This window comes from Geotrypetes seraphini, chromosome 7, assembly GCF_902459505.1.
Source record: "Geotrypetes seraphini chromosome 7, aGeoSer1.1, whole genome shotgun sequence".
Lineage (NCBI taxonomy): Eukaryota > Metazoa > Chordata > Amphibia > Gymnophiona > Dermophiidae > Geotrypetes > Geotrypetes seraphini.
This window is the reverse complement of record NC_047090.1, coordinates 153,587,529-153,612,341: the sequence shown is the minus strand read 5'-3', so window position 1 is coordinate 153,612,341 and position 24,813 is coordinate 153,587,529. Positions and strand designations below refer to the sequence as shown.

The 24,813-nt window shown below is 47.2% G+C and overlaps 1 protein-coding gene across 1 annotated transcript in view; it reads left to right on the top strand.

The window, feature by feature from the left end:
- PLD4 (phospholipase D family member 4) overlaps positions 1–23,528 on the top strand; it is a 95,125-nt gene extending 71,597 nt beyond the window's left edge. Inside the window, exons 10-11 of the mRNA XM_033953033.1 lie at positions 9,662–9,758; positions 19,093–23,528. Coding sequence (XP_033808924.1) covers positions 9,662–9,758; positions 19,093–19,304 — 309 coding nt within the window. The 3' untranslated portion in view covers positions 19,305–23,528. The remainder of the gene's footprint in view (positions 1–9,661; positions 9,759–19,092) is intronic.
- The last annotated feature ends 1,285 nt before the right edge of the window (positions 23,529–24,813 follow it).

The following is a 24,813-nucleotide window of genomic DNA, read 5'->3' as shown; positions in this document are numbered from 1 at the left end:
CTGCGAAGCTGCTAACATCAGCTGCTCTCTCTCCCCCCTCCAAAGAGATTGTGCAGCAGGAGGAGGAGGAAGTGAACCGCTGCAAATCAGAAGGTGTGGCTCACTGGTAGAGCTGCTGCCTCTGCACCCAGAGGTTGTGAGATCAAATCCCAGTGCTGCTCCTTGTGACCCTGGGCAAGTCACTTAATCCTCCAGTACCCACCGCTTTTGAACGTAAGCTTTGAAATGCCAAAGCCACAAAAGGGCAGTATACGATTCCCCATTTCCTTTCCCTCTGCCGGCTTAGATCTGATTCTGAACATGAACTCCATGGTTCACTATTGGGTCTAAACCAGCAGAGGAGGAGGAAGTGACTCAATGTACAGCAGTTAACTTCATCTTCTTCCTGCTTCATGATCTCTGCAGGAGAGGGAGAGAGCAGCTGATGCTGGCTGAGTGCACTATGATGGGGTAGAACAGAGAGCGGAATAGAGGTCTGCTTGGGAACAGGGATCATGGGAATCTCACTGGAATCCCCCCTAACCCATGGGGACCCCCCTCTGGCCCATGGGACTCCCACGGTGACCCCCCTCTAGCCAACAGGACTCCCACGGGGATGGAAGGCTTTGGAAGCAGGGTTCATCCATATAATATAATGGACACGTGAGCCTTAGTAAAAGAGGGGGTTTATAAGTGAATTACCTGAATAGAAAACAAAAAAAGGGTTCCACCAAAGAGATTCCACAAGGAAAACAGCAGCGCAAACACAAAAGAAACTGTGGAATTGATGACCCTGTCAGAAGTAATTGCTGCTTTTTATGGGGACGGGCGGGGATGGAGGTAATTCCTTGTGGGGATGGGTGGGGATGGAGAGGATCCTGATGGGGACAGGTGGGGACAGAGAGGATCCTGGCGGGGATGGGTGGGATTTCTGTCCCCATGCAACTCTCTAGAGCGGAGGAGGCAAATTAAGGAGAATGTCCCACGGGAGTGGGGGTGAGGGGGTGACAGAGCAGAGCAGGGTGAGTGTGCCTTGAAGGTGGAGGGGAGAAGAATAGGCATAAAATTGCCATCCTTGGACAGACCGAAGGTCCATCAAGCCCAGTATCCTGTTTCCACCAGTGGCCAATCCAGATCCTAAATACCTAGCTAGATCCCAAGTAGTAGAACAGATTTTATGCTGCTTATCCTAGGATTAAGCAGTGGATTTTCCCAAGCCATCTCAATAATGGCCTATGGACTTTTCTTTGAGGAAATTATCCAAACCTTTTTAAACCCCACTAAGCTAACTGATTTCACCACATTCTCTGGCAACAAATTCCAGAGTTTAATTACACATTTTGTGAAGAAATATTTTCTCTGGTTTGTTTTAAATCTACTACTTAGTAGCTTCATCGCATGTCCCCTAGTTCTAGTATTTTTGGAAAGATTGAATAAGCGATTCACATCTACCCTTTCCACTCAACTCATTATTTTATAGACTTCTATCATATCACCCCTGAGCCATCTCTTCTCCAAGCTGAAGAGCCCTAGCCGCTTTAGCTTTTCTTCATAGGAAAGTCATCTCATCCCTTTTATTATTTTTGTTGCCCTTCTCCGTACCTTTTCTAATTCTGCTATATCTTTTTTGAGATATGGTGACCAGAACTGTACACAGTATTTGAGGTGCAACCGTACCATAGAGTGATACAAGGGTATTATAACATTTTCCATTCCTTTTCTGATAATTCCTAACATTTTGTTTGCTTTCTTAGCTGCTGTAACACGTTGAGTCAAAGGTTTCAACATATCCTCAACAATGACACCTAACATAGAACCGAACATCACATAGCTATAGTTCGGGTTCCTCTTTCCCACATGTATCACTTTGCACTTGCTCACATTAAATATCATCTGTCATTTTAATGCTCAGTCTCCCAGTCTCACAAGCTCCTCTTACAATTTTTCACAGTCTTCTTGTGATTTAACAACTTTATATCGTTAGCAATTTTAATTATCTCTAGATCATTGATAAATGTGTTAAAAAGCAGTGGGAAGAGCAAGGCGAGTGTACCAAGATAAGGATGGGAGGGGCAGAGCAAGATGAGTGTGCCATATGGAAGAGGAAGAGCAAGTTGAGTGTGCTATGAGGAGGGCAGTGGGGCAGAGAAAGATGAGTGTGTCATAAGGAGGGTGGGAAAAGGGAGGGATATTTTGGGGGAGGCATAATTTATGCATGGATATTTCTAAAATAAGAACATAAACATTGCCATACTGGGACAGACTGAAGGTCCATCAAGCCCAGTATCCTGTTTCCAACGGTGTCGGGGTAAGGATGTTGGGGTGTCAGGGGATCAAGGGGGCCCAGCGGCAAAAGCTAGTGGGCATCTCTCCTGCCGATCGCGGTTGTGGGGATGTTGGGGGGGGTATTAGGCAGGAGGGAGTGGGCATCCTTCCTGTCAGTCTTGGGGGTGGGTGTTGGGGGATTCTCTGCCACAGCCAGCTCAGCTGATCGCAGCAGGGGTATTTCCCCCCCTATCAGCTGAGTCGGCAGGACTCCCCGAAGCCACATTTTCTGGAAGTCCTGCCAGCTCAACTGATCGGGGATTCCTATGTCACAATCAGCTGATGGCAAGGGATCCTTCGGCAAAGATAGGCGCCCGACCTGCCTATCTTTGCGATCAGGCAGGCATGATTCTCTAACCAGTGCAGGCTGACATGGGCGCCGATTAGGGAATCGGCGGGGGGGGAGGGGGTAAGGCATCTGTCCTTTAACATAGATGTGATTCTGTACAGGACGCCAGCGTGCAATTCTCAGCTGCTTCTTAGATGGCCGCTGAGACCAACATCCTATACAGAATCAGGCCCTAATTGGATAGCACAGGGTAATGTGACAGAACTTAGTGCCTTCTAAATAGGAGGTGGTATTTGAAGGTGTGGAACATAAGAATTGCCGCTGCTGGGTCAGACCAGTGGTCCATTGTGCCCAGCAGTCTGCTTATGCGCTGGCCCTTAGATCAAAAACCAGTGCCCCAACTGAGACTAGCCTTACCTGCGTATGTTCCGGTTAAGCAGGAACTTGTCTAACTTTGTCTTGAATCCCTGGAGGGTGTTTTCCCCTATGACAGACTCCGGAAGAGCGTTCCAGTTTTCTACCACTCTCGTTTATACAGAATATATCCCCTTTTAACTTTAGAGAGCGCCCTCTCGTTCTCCCTACCTTGAAGAGGGTGAACAACCTGTCTTTATCTACTAAGTCTATTCCCTTCAGTACTTTGAATGTTTCGATCATGTCCCCTCTCAGTCTCCTCTTTTCAAGGGAGATGAGGCCCAGTTTCTCTAATTTCTCACTATACGGCAACTCCTCCAGCCCCTTAACCATTTTAGTCGCTCTTCTCTGGACCCTTTCGAGTAGTACTGTGTCCTTCTTCATGTATGGCGACCAGTGCTGGACGCAATACTCCAGATGTGGGCGTACCATGACCCGGTACAGCAGTATGACAACCTTCTCCGATCTGTTTGTGATCTCTTTCTTAATCATTCCTAGCATTCTGTTCGCCCTTTTCGCCGCCACCGCACATTGCGCAGATGGCTTCATTGACTTGTCATAGAAACATAGAAATAGATGGCAGATAAGGGCCACGGCCCATCTAGTCTGCCCACCGCAATGACCCTTCCCCACCTAACTCAGTGAATAGATCCCACGTGTCTATCCCATTTGGCCTTAAAATCAGGCACGCTGCTGGCCTCAGTGACCTGAAGTGGAAGATTGTTCCAGCGGTCAACCACTCTTTCAGTGAAAAAGAATTTCCTGGTGTCACTGTGCAGTTTCCCTCCCCTGATTTTCCACGGGTGCCCTCTGGTTGCTGTGGGACCCTTGAGAAGGAAGATATCTTCTTCTACTTCGATGCGACCCGTGAGATACTTGAACGTCTCGATCATGATGTGATGCTGGAGGAACTTCAGCATGGACGCACTGACTGACCAGTTCAGGGTCCTGGGACAAAAGCTGAAGCGGAGCACACGGAGGATAGCATTCTCGGAGATCCTGCCTGTACCGAGAGCAGATGCAAAGAGGCAGGCAGACCTCCAAGCTGTAAATGCATGGTTGAGGAGATGGTGCCAGGAGGAGGGTTTCCGCTTTGTGAGGAACTGGACGTCCTTCTGGGGAAAGAGCAAGCTCTACCGGCGGGACGGCCTGCACCTGAGCACAGCGGGAACCAGACTACTGGCAGCCAATGTGAGGAAGGAGATCGAGAGGGCTTTAAACTGAGGAGAGGGAGAAAGCCGACAGCTGATCTGATGTTGACGCTTCGGACAACAGTATCCAGAACAGATGCTGAACGGGCTGACTGCAGGAAGGAAACAGAGGGACCGGAAGACCTCAAAATCAGACAGCGAGAGAAACATCAGGTAAAGGGAGCTTGCTGGGAGAAGACTAAGGGGCATGGGGACACAGAGGGACTGAGTGGCATGAAGGCGAAAGCCGAGGGTAACATGGAAGTACCACAAGGCGAGGGGGATCAAACAGAAGCTCAAGGGATGATAGCCCAGGATGGGGCCGGTAGGGCTAGAAATCCCAGAGGAAAAGCGGGAAAGTGGGGTGGCAGAAATGTGGGGGAGCTGAAACCTAAGAGGGTAAAGGCTGAGGGCAAAGCAGAAGCACAGAGAGCGGGAAAACTGCCAGAAATCCAAGGGCAAGTGGCCCAGGTAAATGCAGAGGTGGAAGAAAAACGACGGGACCTGCGGTGCCTATACACAAATGCAAGAAGCCTCACGGCCAAGATGGGTGAACTAGAAGTCATGGCCAAGGGGGAGGACCTGGATATAATTGGAATTGTAGAAACCTGGTGGACAGAGGAAAATCAATGGGATGTAGCGCTGCCGGGGTACAAGCTCTATAGGAGGGACAGGACCCACAAAAAGGGGGGAGGCATAGCACTATATATAAAGGACACTATCCACTCAGTCGGGATGGATATGGCAACGAAGGCAGAAGGGCTGGAATCGCTATGGGTCAAATTACCGGGAAACAAGGACGCGGGCATAAAACTGGGGCTGTACTATCGACCACCTGGTGCGCCAGAGGGAGTCGGACACGACTTGGAAGAGGAATTGAGACAGGAGTGCAGGACTGGAAGTGTAACAGTGATGGGGGACTTCAACTACCCAGGGATAGACTGGAGTACGGGTCACTACAACTGCACTAGGGAGACAGGATTTGTAGAAGCTGTGAAGGACTGCTTTATGGAGCAACTAGTCAAAGAACCGACGCGAGGGGGTACTACTCTTGACCTCATCCTAAACGGATTAGGGGGGCCTGCAAGAGGGGCAGAAGTGGGAGGACCACTAGGCAACAGTGACCACAACACGATCAGATTCACATTAGAAAGAGGGACACCCATAGTTAGGAGGACCGCAACAACTGCACTGAACTTCAAGAAAGGGAACTATGTTGCTATGAGGGAAATGGTGGGGAGAAAGCTCAGAAACATCTTTAGGATGGAGACTGTGGAAAGCACCTGGACCCTATTCAGGGACACCCTGCAAGAAGCACAGAGAATGTACGTCCCCAATTTCAGGAAAGGCTGCAAGAACAAGCGATCAAAAGACCCGGTTTGGATGTCAATAGAAGTAAAGAGGGCGATAAAGGACAAAAAAGTATCCTTCCGGAGATGGAAAAAGGATCCAACAGAGGAAAATCACCAGGCGCACAAGAAATGCCAAAAGGAATGCCACCGGGAGGTTAGAAAAGCAAAGGGGAAATACGAAGAGGGGCTGGCCAGGGAGGCGAAAAACTTCAAGGCATTCTTCAGTTACGTAAAGGGGAAGCGACCAGCGAGAGAGGAAGTGGGGCCGTTGGACGATGGGGACAGGAAGGGAGTGGTTAAGGAGGATAAAGAGGTAGCTGAGAGGTTGAACACGTTCTTCTCGTCGGTTTTCACGAGCGAAGACACATCTAATATACCGGACTCAGAGGAGCTCATGAGTGGGGAACAGGCTGAGAAACTAGAGCACATAGAGGTAAGTAAGGAGGATGCCCTCAAACAGATAGACAGGTTAAAATGTGGCAAATCACCGGGCCCGGACGGGATCCACCCAAGGGTTCTGAAGGAACTAAGACAGGAAATAGCGGGCACAATCCAGCATGTTTGCAACCTATCCTTGAAAACTGGTGAGGTACCAGAGGACTGGAAATTGGCAAATGTCACACCCATCTTCAAGAAGGGATCGAGGGGTGACCCCGGGAACTACAGGCCGGTAAGCCTAACTTCAATTATAGGGAAGATGGTGGAAGCTATGATCAAGGACGCCATTTGCGAGCACATCGAGAGGAATGGCCTACTGAGAACAAGCCAGCATGGATTCTGCAAGGGAAGGTCGTGCCTAACGAACCTTCTGTACTTCTTTGAGGGAATAAGCAGTCGGGTGGACAATGGGGAGCCCATAGACATCATTTACCTCGATTTTCAGAAGGCTTTCGACAAGGTGCCACATGAAAGGCTACTTAAGAAGCTGTGGAACCACGGGGTGGGAGGGGATGTGCACAGATGGATCAAACACTGGTTGTCAGGTAGACTGCAGAGGGTTGGAGTAAAGGGTCAATTTTCTGACTGGCGGGGAGTCACGAGCGGTGTGCCACAGGGATCGGTGCTGGGGCCGTTGCTTTTTAACATATTCATAAATGACCTGGAAAAGGAGGCAAAGTGTGAGGTTATAAAATTCGCAGACGATACCAAACTGTGCAGCAGAGTTAGGACCAGGGAGGAGTGTGAGGACCTACAAAGGGACCTGGACAAGCTGGAAGACTGGGCAAACAAATGGCAAATGCGCTTCAACGTGGACAAATGCAAGGTCATGCATATAGGGAAAAAGAACCCGTTGTTCAGCTACAAATTGGAGGGGGTATTGTTGGGAGACAGCAGACTCGAGAGAGACTTGGGTGTGTTGGTGGATGCATCACTGAAGCCATCTGCACAGTGCGCAGCAGCCTCGAAAAAAGCCAACAGGATGCTGGGCATCATAAAGAAGGGCATAACAACCAGAACACGGGAAGTCATCATGCCATTGTATCGAGCGATGGTGCGTCCGCATCTGGAATACTGTGTTCAGTATTGGTCGCCACACCTCAAGAAGGACATGGCGGTACTTGAGAGAGTCCAAAGGAGAGCAACGAGAATGGTAAGAGGGCTGGAACACTGCTCATACACCGAGAGGCTGGAAAGGCTGGGGCTCTTCTCTCTGGAGAAAAGGAGGCTCAGGGGAGATATGATAGAGACCTTCAAGATCATGAGGGGCATAGAGAGGGTGGATAGGGACAGATTCTTCAGACTAAAGGGGACAGCAAATACAAGGGGGCATTCTGAGAAACTGAAGGGAGATAGGTTCAAAACAAATGCAAGGAAGTTTTTTTTCACCCAGAGGGTCGTGGACACTTGGAATGCACTACCAGAGGAAGTGATCAAGCAGAGTACGGTCCAAGGATTCAAACAGGGATTGGACAGATTCCTGACGGATAAAGGGATCGTGGGATACTGAGGGAGGAGCTGGGATGTAACACAAGTATAGAATGTTAACCAGGTAATGAGTATAAACCAACCAGGTCGTGCATGTGCAAGACTGGAGGGCTAGGACTTCGATAGGAAGGCAGGACTTAAACGAGATACCAAGGTGGCAAGGGAGCCCCTTCTAGTGATTCAGACAGGTCGTGACCTGTTTGGGCCGCCGCGGGAGCGGACTGCTGGGCAGGATGGACCTATGGTCTGACCGGCAGAGGCACTGCTTATGTTCTTATGTTCTTATGTCTCCCCTCTCTCTGCGTTCCTCGAGTGAGTAGAGCTGTAACTTATCCAGCCTTTCCTCGTACGGGAGATCCTTGAGACCTGCGATCATCCGGGTGGCCATTCTCTGGACCGACTCTAGTCTCAGCACATCTTTTCGGTAATGCGGCCTCCAAAATTGCACACAGTACTCCAGGTATGGTCTCACCATGGATCTATACAATGGCATAATGACTTCAGGCTTACGGCTGACGAAACTTCTGCGTATGCAACCTATGATTTGCCTTTGGAGGAAGCTTGCTCCACTTGATTGGCAGCCTTCATGTCCTCACTGACGATCACCCCTAAGTCACGTTCTGCTTCAGTTCTTGTTAGGATCTCGCCATTTAGGGTGTAAGTCTTGCATGGATTTTGGCTGCCCAGGTGCATGACTTTGCATTTTTGGCATTGAAGCTGAGTTGCCAGGACCTAGACCAGCGCTCCAGTAGTAGTAGGTCGTGCATCATGTTGTCGGGCATTGAATTTTTGTCTGTTGCACTCTTGGCCACTACATTGCTTAGTTTGGCGTCATCAGCGAATAATGTTATTTTACCTCGGAGCCCTTCTGCCAAGTCTCTTATGTAGATGTTGAACAGGATCGGGCCCAGGACGGAACCCTGTGGCACTCCACTGATCACCTCCGTCGTTTCGGAGGGGGTGCCATTCACCACTACCCTCTGAAGCCTACCCTCAAGCCAGTTCCCAATCCATTTCGTCAACGTGTCGCCCAATCCTATAGAACTCATCTTGCTCAGCAACCTGCGATGTGGTACGCTATCGAATGCTTTGCTGAAGTCCAGGTATACGATGTCCAGGGACTCCCCAACATCCAGCTTTCTCGTCACCCAATCAAAGAAGCCGATCAGGTTGGATTGGCAGGATCTCCCCTTAGTAAATCCATGTTGACGGGGATCCCGTAGATTCTCCTCGTTCATGATCGTATCCAATTGGCGTTTGATTAGAGTTTCCATTAGTTTGCTCACTATTGATGTGAGACTCACCGGTCTGTAGTTTGCTGTCTCCATCTTGGAGCCTTTCTTATGAAGTCGACCAGTACTCCCAAGTCTCTTTCCTGGGGGGTCTTTCCGAGTACTGCACCGGACATCCTGTATTCGTGTATAAGATTTTTGTTACTGATATGCATCACCTTACACGTTAAACCTCATTTGCCATGTCGCAGCCCATTTCTCGAGCGTGTTTATGTCATGTTGCAGGTCTTCGCAGTCCTTCTGTGTCTTCACTACTCTGAATAACTTCGTATTGTCTGCAAATTGAATCACCTCACTCGCAGTGGTTAAAGCTACAGCCTCAGCACCCTGAGGTAGTGGGTTTAAACTCATGCTGCTCCTTGTGACCCTGGGCAAGTCACTTAATCCCCCCATTGCCCCAGGTACATTAAATAGATTGTGAGCCCACCGAGACAGACAGGGAAAAATGCTTGAGTACCTGAATAAATTCATGTAAACCATTCTGAGCTCCCCTGGGAGAACGGTATAGAAAATTAAATAAATAAATAAAAACATTGCAGTGACCACTGTGGATGGGCAGATTGGATGGGCCATTTGGCTTTTATCTGCCATCATATTTCTATGTTTCTATGATCTCACATTATTTTTTTGCAGGTGTCATGTACTAATGGGAACATTAGTGCACAACCTGCAAAACTAAACAAAAGCAAATGAAAGCCCTACTTTAATGCCACATTAAATGTGGGCTTAGCACTTAGGAAAGTCCAGCATTAGAATGCACTGAGCCCAGATTTCACCACAGCTTAATTAGCTACACAGATGAGAAAGAATATTCCATCAGAGTTTCCTGAAAGATCATTCAAATGTATTTCTGTAATGCATAAATCTTCATTTTTGTAATTACCTCTTTTGCAGAAAATCTTTATTGTTCCAGTTGGGAATCATTCAAGCATTCCTTTTTGTAGAGTAAATCACAGCAAATATATGATCACTGATAAAGGGGTATATGTTGGTAAGTATCATACTGGCAGTCTATTCTGTTTCTTTGACAGATTTCTTCTTAATAATTTGTTTTTGATGTATATAATTTTAGCAGATTTACATAGGTATAAAAATAAATCTTCATAGAGGGTGCAGGACAATAAACAAAAAACTAAGAAAAAGACACACATATAGCATAATAAACTCAAAGACTATCAGTACACAACTACTGTAAAGCGTTGAGGCATCTCAGACGTAAACACCCCAACCCAGAGCAACCAGCTCCTACTGTAGGGTAACAGCCAGCATCTATCATAGGCAACCCCAAAACACTATACAGACGGAAAAAAGGGTGCTGCTGGACAGGGGGGAGGTAAAAGTAAGGGAGAAGGGATACTGCTGGACAGGGGGAGCAGGGAAGGGATGCTGTTGGATAGGAGGGAGGTAAAAGGAAGGGAGAAGGGCTACTGCTGGACAGCGGGAGCAGGGAAGGGGGTGCTGCTAGACAGGGGGAAGAGACAAAGAAAGAAAGACAGACAGTGGGCAGGGAGAGAGACAGAAAGAAAGAAAGACAGACAGACAGGGGGCCAGGGAGAGAGACAGAAAGAAAGACAGACAGCAAAACAGGGGGCCAGGGAGAGAGATATAAAGAAAGACAGACAGAAAGAAAGGGGGCAGGGAGAGAGAAAGACAGACATACAGAAAGAAATGTCTGTCTACACATCTATTCTAGCACACGTTAATGTAACGGGCTAAAAAACTAGTAACCAATAAAACAGTCTTACCATTCCACTAAGGAAGAGCATTAAAAAAGAACTACAGTTTTCACATTACTAGCTTATTCCTTTTGAGTCTTTTCAGCTTCTTTAACTCTGCCTTCAGTAGGTCAGGAAAACAACACAGCTTTAAAAATTACTTACTTTTAAAACAGTAATCTTTTAGCCTTTTAAATAGTTTCACTTCCATTATGCTTTCAGTAGGAAAATAGTCTGCACTGCTTTCAGTAAAGTCCCTGAATTCATCTACCCCTTTAACTTCAGCATTCTCAGAACATGGTGACATATTATCATTCTGAATTCCTGATTTTGGGGATTCTACCTGTGGTTCAAAATGCTGTTTGTCTTGCTCCCTTGCTTGGACTGAATTGACTCTCCAAACCCTACATGGGTTGCTTCTAGGTCTCCAGCTCTGCTGCTGCTATGTGTTCCTCTCTTTCTCCTGCCTGCAGTAGGGAAGTAAAAGCCAGTCCCAGGTGTAAGCTTTGTCCTAATTGGCTGTTTCTTCATGAGGGTTGTGTGCTGTTTAAACCAATTTTCTGCTTAAGGCACAAAGGATCTTGTTTAACAGTAGCCTCGGATTTCACTATTCCTAGTCTAGCAAAGATTCTTTGTCCTGCTTTTATGTTACTGGATCCTGAGCTAGGAAAATAAAAGATAAATAGGTACAAGGCTGGTTAGATTCAGACTGTAAAGTACTTATCCACCCCTACCATCCCTCGTAGTGGACTACACATCTGAATAATATAATTTATCTTTTAAATTCTGCGTCTATTGTATGATGTTTGCAACTGCATAGCAAAAATACATTCATGTAATTGAGCAACTGAACAATGTTTTCTCAAAATATTAGAGATGTATGCATACTTTCTAGTAGATCTCAATTCTCTGGATGTACAAATATATAACATATAGCATGTTTTCAAGCACATTTTTGAGCTATACGACTGGCTGTGGATACCTTATATGTAAAAATTATTGCATTAAAATTTTAGACATATTTGAATACTGTATATGTTTTTGTAACTGGATGTACTGTTCAGACCTTATCCTGTGGATTTTATAGTCTGGTTGCTTTTGTTATTTATTCATTTATTTTTACTATGGCCCATTGCATGATATCTCTGTCTTGTCTACACTCACAGTTTGTGGAGTTTATTTTATGCCTTTGAGCGTTTTTCTCCACATATATAGTGCTTTGGGGTTGCCTATGACAGATGCTAGCCCTACGGTAGGAGCTGGTTGGTCTGGGTTGGGGTATTTAGGTCTGAGGTGTCTAAGCACTTTACAGTATTTGTGTGTACGTTGACAGTCTTTGAGTTTATTATGCAACAAGTGTGGTTTTTTCTCAAGTTTCATGTATATAAAAAGACATTTACATATGTAAATCATCATAAAAAATAAAAACAAAACTTGTACTATAACTATGGCAAATTGTAACCCGTTAACTATATACAGTGGAACCTTGGTTTACGAGCATAATTCGTTCCAGAAGCATACTCGTAAACCAAATTACTCGTATATCAAAGCGAGTTTCCCCATAGGAAGTAAGGGAAACTTGCTTGATTGGTTCCACCTCACCACCCCCGCAGCCATCGGTGCTGCTCCACCCCACCACATCCCAAAAAGACCCCCCATCCCCGAGGCCACTGGTGCACTTCCACATCCCTCCTGCGCACCGGCATGCAGCACCAACTCACAGGAGATGCCGGTGCCCAAAGATCGTGCTGTTTGCCGAACTGGGCCTTGAGCATCTGCACATGCTCAAGGCCTTCTGGCTCTCGTCTCGGAGAGAGGCGGGAGCCAGAAGGCCTTGAGCATGTGCAGATGATCAAGGCCCAGTCCGGCAAGCAGCATGATCTTCGGGCACTGGCACCAGCATCTCCTATGGGTTGATGATGCATTCCGGTGCCAGATGGGGGTAAGGCTTCAGTTTGGGCGGGTATTCGCGAGGGGGGCAGCGTTCGCGGGCGGGGGGGGGGGGGGCGATGCTGGTTCACAGGTGGGGAGACTCGCAAATCAAGTCAATGCTCAGTTTGCGAGTCATGATTTGCGAAAATGTTTTGCTTGTCTTGCAAAACACTCGCAAACTGAGGTTTGACTGTATTATGTATGCTAACCTGTAACACATTCTGAGCTCTTTGGGGAGGACTGGATGGCCCATTCAGGTCATTATCTGCCATCATCTACTAGAAGGACATGGCAGTACTTGAGGGAGTCCAGAGAAGAGCAACAAAGCTGATAAAGGGTATGGAAAATCTCTCATATACTGACAGATTGAAACAGTTAGGACTTTTCTCCCTGGAGAAGCGGAGACTTAGGGGAGACATGATAGAGATCTTCAAGATACTGAAAGGCATAGAGAAAGTAGACAGGGACAGATTTTCAAACTAAGGGGAACCACAAGTACAAGGGGGTACTCGGAGAAATTGAAAGGGGACAGGTTTAAAACAAACGCAGGAGAAACAAAAGACCCCAATGGTTCAGTAAAGAAATTTCAGACCTAGTTAAACAGAAAAAAGACGCATTTATCACCTACAAACATTTAGGCAGAAATGGGGCGAAAGAGGACTATCTAGACAGATCTAAAGCTGTCAAAACAGCAGTCAGAGAAGCCAAACTCCGAATGGAGGAAGAGCTAGCACGGAAAATTAAGAAAGGGGATAAATCTTTCTTCAGCTATATTAGTGACAGGAAAAGAAACAAAGATGGGATAGTACGCCTGAAGCAATCAGACGGTAACTTTGCGGAATCAGATTCTGAGAAGGCAGAACTACTAAACAAATACTTCTGTTCAGTGTTCACCCGCGAAGCGCCGGGAGCTGGTCCACAGCTGCAGACGGGAGATAACCAGAAAGACCTGTTTCAAGATTTTGAATTTACGCCCAGTAGCGTCTATGACGAACTATCAAGACTCAAGGTAAACAAAGCCATGGGACCGGATAACCTACACCCCAGGGAGTTAAGGGAAGTCCTGGCAGAACCATTATCTGTTCTTTTCAATCTTTCCCTAAGCACAGGAAGGGTCCCCTTGGACTGGAAAACCGCCAACGTAATCCCACTCCACAAAAAGGGCTGCAGGACAGAGACAGCAAACTACAGACCAGTGAGTCTCACGTCTATAGTGTGTAAACTCATGGAAACACTGATCAAACAGAATCTTAAAACAATCCTAGACGAAGAAAAACTGCGTGATCCACACCAACACGGGTTCACCCAGGGCAGATCCTGCCAATCTAATCTGATTAGCTTTTTTGACTGGGTTACTAGACAACTGGACGCCTGAGAGTCATTGGACGTGGTATATTTGGACTTCAGTAAAGCATTTGATAGCGTCCCTCATCGAAGATTACTGAACAAGCTGAAATCGATAGGATTAGGAGACACTCTAACTACATGGGTTGGGGATTGGCTGAGCGGTAGACTTCAGAAGGTGGTGGTGAACGGTACCCCATCCGAAGCATCGGACATGATCGGTGGAGTGCCGCAGGGCTCGGTCCTGGGCCCGATTCTATTTAACTTATTCATAAGAGATATGACGCAAGGACTTAGAGGAAGGGTATCACTGTTCGCCGACGACGCCAAACTTTGCAACATAGTAGGCAAAAGCTTATTACCTGATAATATGACACACGACCTACTGTTGCTGGAACAATGGTCAACTACTTGGCAGCTAGGCTTCAATGCTAAAAAATGCAAGATAATGCATCTGGGTAAGAGAAACCCGCGTAGAACTTATGTACTAAATGGTGAGACCTTGGTTAGGACCACGGCGGAACGCGACCTAGGGGTGATCATTAGTGAGGACATGAAGGTTGCCAATCAAGTGGAGAAGGCTTCCTCCAGGGCAAGACAAATGATGGGGTGTATCCGCAGAGGTTTCGTCAGCAGGAGACCTGAAGTTATGATGCCGTTGTACAGAGCCATGGTGAGGCCTCACTTGGAGTACTGTGTTCAGTTTTGGAGACCACACTACCGAAAGGACGTGCTGAGGATCGAGTCGGTTCAGCGAACGGCCACCAGGATGGTCTTGGGGCTCAAGGATCTCACGTATGAAGAAAGATTTATAAAATTGCGGCTGTACTCACTTGAGGAAAGAAGAGAACGGGGAGATATGATTGAAACATATAAGTACATCACGGGACACATCGAGTCAGAAGATGATATCTTCTGGCTCATGGGACCCTCGACCACCAGAGGGCATCCGCTGAAAATCAGGGGAGGGAAGTTTCATGGCGACTCCAGGAAGTACTTCTTCACCGAAAGAGTAGTGGATCATTGGAACAGACTCCCACTCCAGGTGATAAAGGCCAGCAGCGTGACGGATTTTAAGAGAAAATGGGATACTCACGTGGGATCTTTAAGGGAGTAAATTCAGGGGAGGGGATACTTGGAATGGGCAGACTTGGTGGGCTATAGCCCTTTTCTGCTGCTTTTTTCTATGTTTCTATGTTTAGAACAAACGCTAGGAAGTTCTTTTTCACCCAGAGGGTGGTGGATACATGGAATGTGCTTCCAAAGGCTGTGGTAGTCAGGAGCACTGTACAGGGCTTCAAAGAAGGTTTGGATAGGTTCCTAGAGGACAAAGGGATTGAGGGGTATAGATAGGTGTAGATATGGGTTGTAGGGATAGGAGTAGAGGTAAGTTACAGGAATAGGAGTAGAGATAGGTTGTAGAGCTAGTCAGGGACCACTGCTCAGGCAATGGGCCTGATGGGCTGCCGCGCGAGCGGACCGCTGGGCGAGATGGACCTCTGGTCTGCCTCAGCGGAGGCAACTTCTTATGTTCTTATGTTACTGTGTTTACACCTGTATTGTGTGTTTTGTGATGTATTTCAAAAGATTTCCACATCAGCATTTACACCTGCTTATAGGCAAGTGTGAGTTAACTTATTGTTCATGAGCTTGGGAGAGGATCTTGGTACAGATACTGCCTGTCCACTAAGGTGGCAAAATTTGGGGAGTGACACTAATGCGGCAGTCATAACATGTACAGAGGATTCATCGTGGTCAGCATGGGGCCTTAAGCATATGTGCATATGTCAACGCCTGCCAGATCCCATCCCCTCTAAAACAGGAGGTTCAGAGAAGGCAGGATCTTCTATAGATACCATGACTGCCACCATCAGTGCCAGTGGTGGTAAGGAAGGGAGGAAACCTACTGAACATCTTATAGAGAGAGGGGATTAGGAAAGCAGAGAGATGCTTGTAACCTTAGCGGTGTGGGGGTAGGGAAGGAAAGAGATGCTGGATACCATGGGAGAGAGAGGTGGGGGGAGCGACCAGAAAGGGGTGGGAGGAGAAGATGTTGAACTATGAAAGAAAAAGGAAGATGCTAGATATGAAGGAGTCCTTGATGAGGGGGAGGTTTGTGTAGGGCAGTGTCTCGCAATCTTTCTTGAGCTGGGGCACACTAAATCTAGTGTCCCCGGCTCGAGACACCCGGAAGTGTACGACATCGCCGTATGTGCGTGATGTCATCACATCAACGTCCGCACATGTGCAAAGGCCCTTCAAATGGGCACTTTGCTGGCAGTGGGGGGTACTTGCAAGGGAGAGGCACTGGCGCGGGCTGATTGCCTACAGGAGGTGCCTTTGCAATACACTAGTGTAGGGTGTCAAATAACTCTTAGCGCAGCCCTGTATTGATGGAGTAATTGTCATTATCCCTATGTGTTGAAAATCACCTTAAAATGCCAAAACAGTGAGCTTCAGAATAGAGAATGACATGGTGGCGGTTTACCCGCGGCTACCGCGTTTAGCTGCGGGTAACCCGCCAAAAATGGGGAATGAAAATTAGCAGCCTCTGCGGGGACGGGGACAAGGCCATCACCGCCCCGTGGAGCGGTGAATGGTCTTGTCACCGCAGTGAGGCATAAAGGATCGTACGGTCCCCGAAGCCCCCTCCCACCCACCCGCACGCCGGCTCGATCGTTTAACCAGCTTCCTCTCTCCACCTCACCTTAGTTTGCCGGCTTTCTTTTTTGGCGACCGGAACGCTTTCAAAAGAGCCGCGCATGCGCGGCTGCTCAGTATTCAATCTTCTGCTCTGACCCAACCGGAAACAGGAAGTTGCAGCAGAGCAGAAGATTGAACTTTGAGCAGCCGCGCGTGCACGGCTCTTTGAAAGCGTGTCGGTCGCCGAAAAAGAAAGCCGGCAAACTAAGGAGAGCTGGAGAGAGGAAGCTGGTTAAACGATCGAGCCGGCATGCGGGTGGGGGCTGCGGGGACCGCGTGTTCCGGCTCACACAAGAAAGGAGGAGGTGAAAGGGAAAAGTTTCTCTTCCTTGGAAATGTGGAAGGCAGAGTGGGGAGAAGACGCTGGAAGGGAAGAAAAAGACAGATGCCAGACTATGGGGGAGCGGAGGGAAGAAGATGGGTGCTAGACCAATTGTGGGAGGGGGTGAAGGGAGAGGCACAGTAACAGCAAATGGAAGACGCAGAGAGAAGACACACAGTGGATGGAAGGAATTGAATGAGAAGATGTGGAAAGCAGAAACCAGACAACAAAGGTAGAAAAAAAAATTCTATTTATTTATTTATTTTTTGCTTTAGGATAAAGTAGTATATTAGTTGTGTTTATAAAAATTTATAAACAAAGCCCTGTCAGCTGAACATCTCTTTCTCTAGTTCAGCAGCAGGAACTTTGATTTATAAGAAAGGAATAAGCTAAATATTGCAGTACTAAGGCTTATATGGATGCTGCGGGGACGGTGACGGGGCGGTGAATGGGATGGCAGTGGCGGTGACTGGGCGGTGAAAGGGATGGCGGTGACGGGGCGGTGCAGAGGATGGTGGGCCGGGGACGGTGCAGTGACGGGGACAGATTTTTTCCCCGTGTCATTCCCTTCCTTCATTGGCTTACTTTGTATTGAGGTTTAACTGAGGCGTTATTAGAAAATGTGGCATGTACATGTGTAGTTAGTAAAATCTACTGCTCACAATACCACTTACATATACAAATGATCCACATGCTGCTGTTCTTTTTTCTAATAAGTTTTGTTTTGTAAAATGATTGTTCTTTATGTGTTGCTGAATTTACTGATTTTTTTTTTTCTGAGACTATGGGGGTAATAATAATAATAATAAAAAAAAAAAACGTCTAAAAAGTGTCCTAAGTGGCTACTTGGACGATCAAAAAGCCTGATTGTCCAAGTACCCATAACCAAAGCTGGTTTTTAGACGTATCTAAAACCAACTTAGGCCTTTCCCCTGCCTCTAAACGCACAGAGAAAAAAGATGCGTGTTTAGAGGAGGGGAAAGGGAGGGCGGTGGGCGGGAGGGGGCTGACCTACACCTAGGCGTACAACAGGTATAACCAAAACCTTAGGCAGGTTGCCTAGTTGGCACTTATACGTTTTTGACTTAGACCAAGTCAAAACGCGTCTAAGTGCCTAAAACTCAACCTGCCTACCCCTCCACCACAAGCATTGCGGCAGGAGAGATGCCTCATCTCCTCTACCGCAATGCCATCACTCCTCTACTCGAACTGCTGTGACCTGCGGCAGGAGAGATGCCCTATCTCTCCTGCCGTGGGTCGCGGCAGTTTCGGTAGAGGAGTGATGGCATCGCGGTAGAGGAGATGAGGCATCTCTCCTGCTGCGATCCATCATCCTCCCCCTACACACAACATAGGGGCAAGAGGGAACCCAAGCCCTCTTGCCCCGCCGATTAACATCGAGCCAGGAGAGAGCCCAAGCCCTCCTGGCCCCAGCAACCCCCCCCCCCCCCGCATCTCGATCAGGCCAGGAGTGAGCCCAAGACCTCCTGGCCCAGGCAACCCCCTACCCCCACCCCCCACTACATTACGGGCAGGAGGGATCCCAGGCCCTCCTGCCCTTGATGCAACCCCCCTCCCCCCAACGGTCATCCCCCCAGAATCCCTGATCGCCCCCCCCCCCGCTGACCCGTGACCCCCTTGGCCGACCCCAAGACCCCCCACCCCCATCCCCCTTCCCCGTACATTTTCAAGTTGGCCGGACAGATGGATGCCAAACCCGCCCGTCCGGCAGGCAGCCGACTCCAGAATGGGGCCGGATTGGCCCAGCCGTCCCAAAGCCCCGCCCACAGGTGGGGCCTAAGGTGCTTGGGCCAATCAGAATAGGCCAGGGAGCCTTAGGCCCCTCCTGGGGGCGGGGCCTGAGGCCCATGGGCCCATGTAGACGTAGTGGTGATCTGGGTGTTTAGTACAGGCAGGCCGTAATCAAAACAAGGATGTTTGTTTTGGTTATGTATACTTTCCCTGCTTCTGTTTTGAACGTTTAAGGACTTAGGCCAAAAGGGGACTTAGACGTTTTGTTTGATTATGCCCCTCCACATGTATTTTACAAAAGGCTCCACATTCAGTGATTCTTTGGTAAAATACAGTGCAAATTTTGAACATCCTCACTTGGTCTGACACTTGATGACCTACACAAAATTGGGGTTCACATATAATAGTGTTAATGTCTAATCTAAACTTCCATTTGTGAGTTGCACAAACCTGTACAAGCTCAATGAGGCATCTACAGATTTCATATTTTATTTACCTACACTGTAATTAGATCATCTCTGTACTTTCTCAGTGACTATCAGTTTAATATTTTCCAGGAACATCCAATTGGTCTGAAGATTATTTTAGTTCCACAGCTGGGGTAGGACTGGTTATCAGCCAAGCAACATCATATTCTCAGTCAAAGAACTGGACCATACAAGAACAATTAAATGGTGTTTTCCAGCGAGACTGGAATTCTAAGTATTCAATAAGTATTGATGAACTGAAGGATCAACAAGGCTGCATGTCTAATTTAAAGGAGCAGTAACAGCAGCAATGTAAATGGTCAACATGACAACCATCAGTTCCTGGTGCAGTCTCTTAAAATTAAATTTCCTTTACTGCCTGTATCTGTTTTATCTTCTTTTGATGACTGATATTGAGAGTTCACTATTTAGAAAGAAAGCTTTTAAAACAATACTTATTCAAATGCATTAAGAAGTCTACATACCATTTTTAAGTATTTGGTTATGACCCCTGAGTCAGGCATTTTCTTTTTGTTTTGTAAAGGCACATCTGTGACTAGACATTGCCAGAAGTATCTGTTCTCATTAGTCCTGAATACTGAGACAGAGCCCTGCACACACAATCCTTCAGCATAAACCAAGGCTTTTTTATACACAAAAAACATTTATATAAAGCATGAGCATACAACTACTCACCCAAAATATACAACTTTGCCACAAGATATGCCTCTGATATGAAAGAAAAAAAAAAATCACTTTTATTAACTAAATTCATGTTTTATTTTCACTTGTGATGAATAAATAGATCACTGACTTATAGTAACAGTCATCTATAGAACATGATGTGTGGATCTGCATTTAATGCTTTAGTGCTCACTGGAGTGTGCCAGTAACCTTCTTAACACAGAAACAGATAAGACAACAGATAAGAATCATATGACCTACCTACTCTACCAAATTCATTTTATCCTAGGACAAGCATGCAGCATATTCTCACGAATGGGTGACGTCACCGACGGAGCCCCGGTACGGACAACTTCAAAAGTACATCACCACTTTAAGTGTTTAGAAAGTTTGCGATAGCCCAAACTCTGCATGTGCGAGTACCTTCTGCAGAGCTAAGAAGTTGCTCATCAACGGACGTTGATAGTTTTTCACTGCCTTTCCGCTCACACAGCTTATTTTCTGACTTTTTTAATCAGTTTTTGTTTTCTTCCTTTCATTTTTACAGTTAAAAAAAAATAATTTTTTTTAACTTTTTTGCTTTCGCGGGTTCGGCCCGGCGGGGCCTATTCCACTCCTTAAACCTCGACAATCGATTTTGCTGAGACCATTTTTCCCTCAATGTCACGTCCTCAAATGGGTTTTAAGAAGGGCAGATGGTGTGCTTGCCCTATTTCCATCACAGATCTGCATCGCTAATGTCTCCAGTGTCTGGGGCCAGAGCACAGGGCTGAATCATGCACTCATTGTTCCTCCCTTCAGAAGAAGACTCTTAAAAATCATCAGATTCAGCAACGTCTCCTCTTTGGTCCTGTTATGGAGGGTGATTTGACACCAGTACCGACGTCGGGGTCCGCACCGAAATTGACACCGCAACATATGACGTCGATGAAATCATCTTTAGTGTCGCAGTGGGTAAGCCACCTTCCCCCACCCCTTCGGGTCCTCAGGTCACTTCAGCAGTGAGCCAAGTCCTGCAGACCTTGAGGAGACCCAAGAAGCGCTCGGCTCCTATTGCGGTGAGCATCAGCCTCCTCATCGCCGGAGCGCAGAGCCACACTGACGGTACCGGCAAAAAAGCCAGTGGTACCAGTGCACTCTCTCAAGCAGCAAATTCAAGAACTGCTGCGGGAGGAGTTAAGGGCGCAATTACAGCTCTTACTCCCTGTTATGATGATGCTGGCTCCTCCAGTGCCAGTCACAGTCAGGTCTGAGTCTTCGATATCGGCACCGACATTTCCAGACTCGGCACCATTACAGAAATCTTCATCGGTACCACCTGGGTTGGTTAGAGGCTCGATGTCGGAGACAGCTCGGCACCATTCTTCTTCGCAAACATCTCCCGAGACAGTGTCAGTCAAATTGGGTAAGGCCTTGAAGAAGATGAAACATCTTGAATCGACACCAAGTGCTCGACATCGCCTTCCACCTACACGAGATTCTGATCTTTGGGGTGATTCTGAGGAGCCTCTTCTTTCTGATGATGACATCTCTTCAGATGAAGATTCTCAATTACCATCTTCACAAGTCCCTATTCAAAAAACAGATAAGTTTTCTTTTTCTAAATTTTTGAAAGACATGGCTGAAACTCTTTCTATACCCCTGGAAGCTGACTCCAAAAAATCTAAGCAGATTTTGGACGCATTAGATTATAAGCAGCCACCTAAGGAGTTTCTCAAGCTTCCCCTCCATGACATCTTGAGGGAGACCTTTTACAAAAATTTAGAAACTCCTTTGACCATCCCTGTGGCTCCTCGCAAACTTGATTCACTCCACCGGGTAGTTCCCATACCAGGCTTTAACAAGTCTCAGCTACCCCATGAGTTTCTTTTGGTGGAGTCAACCCTTAAAAAATCTACAGGAGCCTGTGTATACAATATGCTTCCATACCTCCTGGCAGAGAGGGTAAAGCAATAGACCGTTTTGGCAAACAACTGTATCAAAATGCCATGCTTGCCAACTGGTCCGGCAACTATGCTTTTCATTTTTAATTCTACTTAAAGCACTTAGTTAATCAAGTTGCCGCTTTTCAAAAATACTTGCCTGATTGCAAATTGCTTGCATTTCAGCGTTACATCTCTGACTTGCTTCAGCTATGCAAATATATGGTCCGCTCTATATATGATACTTTTGAGCTAACCTCACGTGCTGCGCTGTCTGTGGTTATGCGACGCCTAGCCTGGCTTAGGGTATCAGAGCTTGATGTAAACCATCAGGATCGGCTCGCTAATGCTCCTTGTTTGGACAATGACCTTTTTGGGACTTCTTTAGATACAACCACCCAAAAGTTATTGGCCCATGAGACCAGGTGGGATACTCTAGTGAAGACCAATAAGAAACCTCCACCAGCTCACCCTTTCCGGCAGCAATCTTCATATCAACGTCGTTTTGCTGCAAAACCCATGCTTCCGCCTCAGTCTCAACCTAGGAGGCAGAGACAACAACCTCGCCAACAGCAGCAAAAACAACAAACTGTGCCACCTAAATCTACTCAGCCTTTTTGACCTGTTTTTCAGGAGCATAGTCAATATCACCATTTCCCAAACTTTGCCTCAGCCCATCGGAGGTCGTCTTCTGTTATTCATCAGTCATTGGGAACTCATAACATCGGACCTCTGGGTCCTCAACATCATTCGTCAGGATTACTCTCTTAATTTTCAGACTACCAACAGACAATCCTCCAAGCAAGTCTTCTTTGGACCCTGCACAGTCCTCCCTTCTTCTGCAGGAGGTCCAATCCCTTCTCCTGCTGAATGCCATCGAGGAAGTCCCTCTCAATCAGCAGAAGCAGGGATTCTACTCCCATTACTTCTTAGTTCCCAAGAAGACTGGAGGACTGAGACCCATCCTGGATCTCAGAGCTCTCAACAAATTTCTAGTCAAGGAGAAATTCCGGATGCTTTCACTCACCCTGCTGTATCCTCTCCTCAATTAGAATGACTGGCTATGCTCCCTGTATCTCAAGGAAGCCTACACACATTCCAATTCATCTGGCTTCCAGAAAGTATCTCCATTTTCAAATCAATCACTGTCATTACCAATACAAGGTACTTCCCTTTGGCCTGGCATCTTCTCCCAGAGTTTTCACGAAGTGCCTGATTGTGGTGGCCACATCTCTCCGATCACACAGCCTTCAAGTTTTTCCTTACCTGGATGACTGGTTGATCAAGGCTGTTTCATCTCAGGAAGTGGTCCAAGCAACATCTCAGACCATTTCTAAATCCAGGTTCTAGGATTCAAAGTAAACTTCCCCAAATCACATCTTATTCTGACTCAACGTCTGCAATTCATTGGGGCAATTCTAGACACCATTCACATGAGAGCGTTTCTTCCGCCAGATCACCTTCAGGCTCTCATCTGTCTGTGTCAGCAACTGCTTCCTCTTCAAACCATCTCTGCCAGACACATGATGGTTCTAGGCCACATGACTTCAACTGTCCATATCACACCACTGGCAAGGCTGCATCTTTGCACTCCTCAACGGTTCTCAGTGGTCTCAAGCGACGTATCGTCTCTCACAACATATATCTGTGACATCATCTCTTCTGTAGTTGCTTCAATGGTGGATGACCTCCTTCAATTTATCCAGAGGTCTCCTTTTCCATTTACCCCCTCATCACAAGGTCATCATGACAGATGCAACCCCTTATGCCTGGGGAGCTCATTTGGACGATCTGCAGACTCAGGGTCTTTAGACTGCCAGGGAATGGTAATTTCACATCAATTTCCTAGAACTCAGAGTGATATTTTATGACCTCAAGGCTTTTCATCATCTTATCTGCCCTCAAGTCCTCCTCCTTTGCACGGATAATCAAGTAGCAATGTACTACATAAACAAGCAAGGAGGCACGGGCTCTCTCCTGTTATGCCAGGAAGCTCAAAAAATCTGGACTTGGGTGACAGCCAGTGTTCCCGCTAAGCTGCGCTGGCGTGCGCTGGCGCACAAAATATTACATCGCAGCGCACAAGTTTCACGTCACAGCGCACACTCGAGCGGAGGTGAGAGGAAGCGGCGGCGGTCTGCCCTGATCGCCTAAGATGCAGCAGCGGCGGCATCCCCGTAATTTACGGGGATCATGAAAGGAGCCGCCGCTGCTGCATCTTAGGCGATCAGGGCAGACCGCCGCCGCTTCCTCTCACCTCCGCTCGAGTGTGCGCTGTGACGTGAAACTTGTGCGCTGCGATGTAATATTTTGTGCGCCAGCGCACGCCAGCGCAGCTTAGCGGGAACACTGGGACAGCTCACAATCTCTTCTTGAAGGCTGTCTACTTTCAGGGGGAGAAGAATTCCCTAGCAGTCAACCTCAGCAGAATTCTTCAGCCTCACGAATGGACTCTTGACTCTGCAACTCTCCAGTCCATCTTTGCTCAATGGGGCACTCCTCAAGTGGACTTGTTTGTGGCTCCTCACAATCACCAGTTGCCCCAGTTTTGCTCCAGACTTTACTCTCCTCTTCGTCTGGCAGCAGATGCTTTTCTTCTGGATTGGACAGGTCTGTTTCTATATGCATTTCCTCCACTTCCTCTCATATTGAGAACTTTATTCAAGCTCAAGAGAGAAGCAGCCATCATGATTCTCATTGCTCTATGGTGGCCTAGGGCAACATTGGTTCTTCCTTCTACTTAACTCAGTTCCAGGGAACCCATACCTCTTCCAATATTTCCTACTTTGCTCACTCAGAATCAGGAATCACTTCTACATCCCAACCTGCAATCACTACACCTGATAGCTTGGTTTCTCTCAGGCTGAATCCATCTCACTTACACTTTCTCAGCCTTTTCGTCAAATTCTTGATGCGTCCAGGAAACCAACCACTCAGCAATGTTATCAGCAAAAGTGGACTAGGTTTTCATCCTGGTGTCATCTTCATCATCATGATCCAACTTCCTTGGCAGTGGAATTGGTGTTGGATTATCTTCTTCATCTGTTTGACTCTGGTCTGAAGTCTACATCTATCAGAGTCCATCTCAGTTCTATTACAGCGTTTCACATGCCAGTCGAGGGCAAACCTCTGACTGCTCATCCTTTGGTCTCCAGGTTTATGAAAAAAGGACTTTTCAATGTGAAATCACTCTCAAGCTTCCACC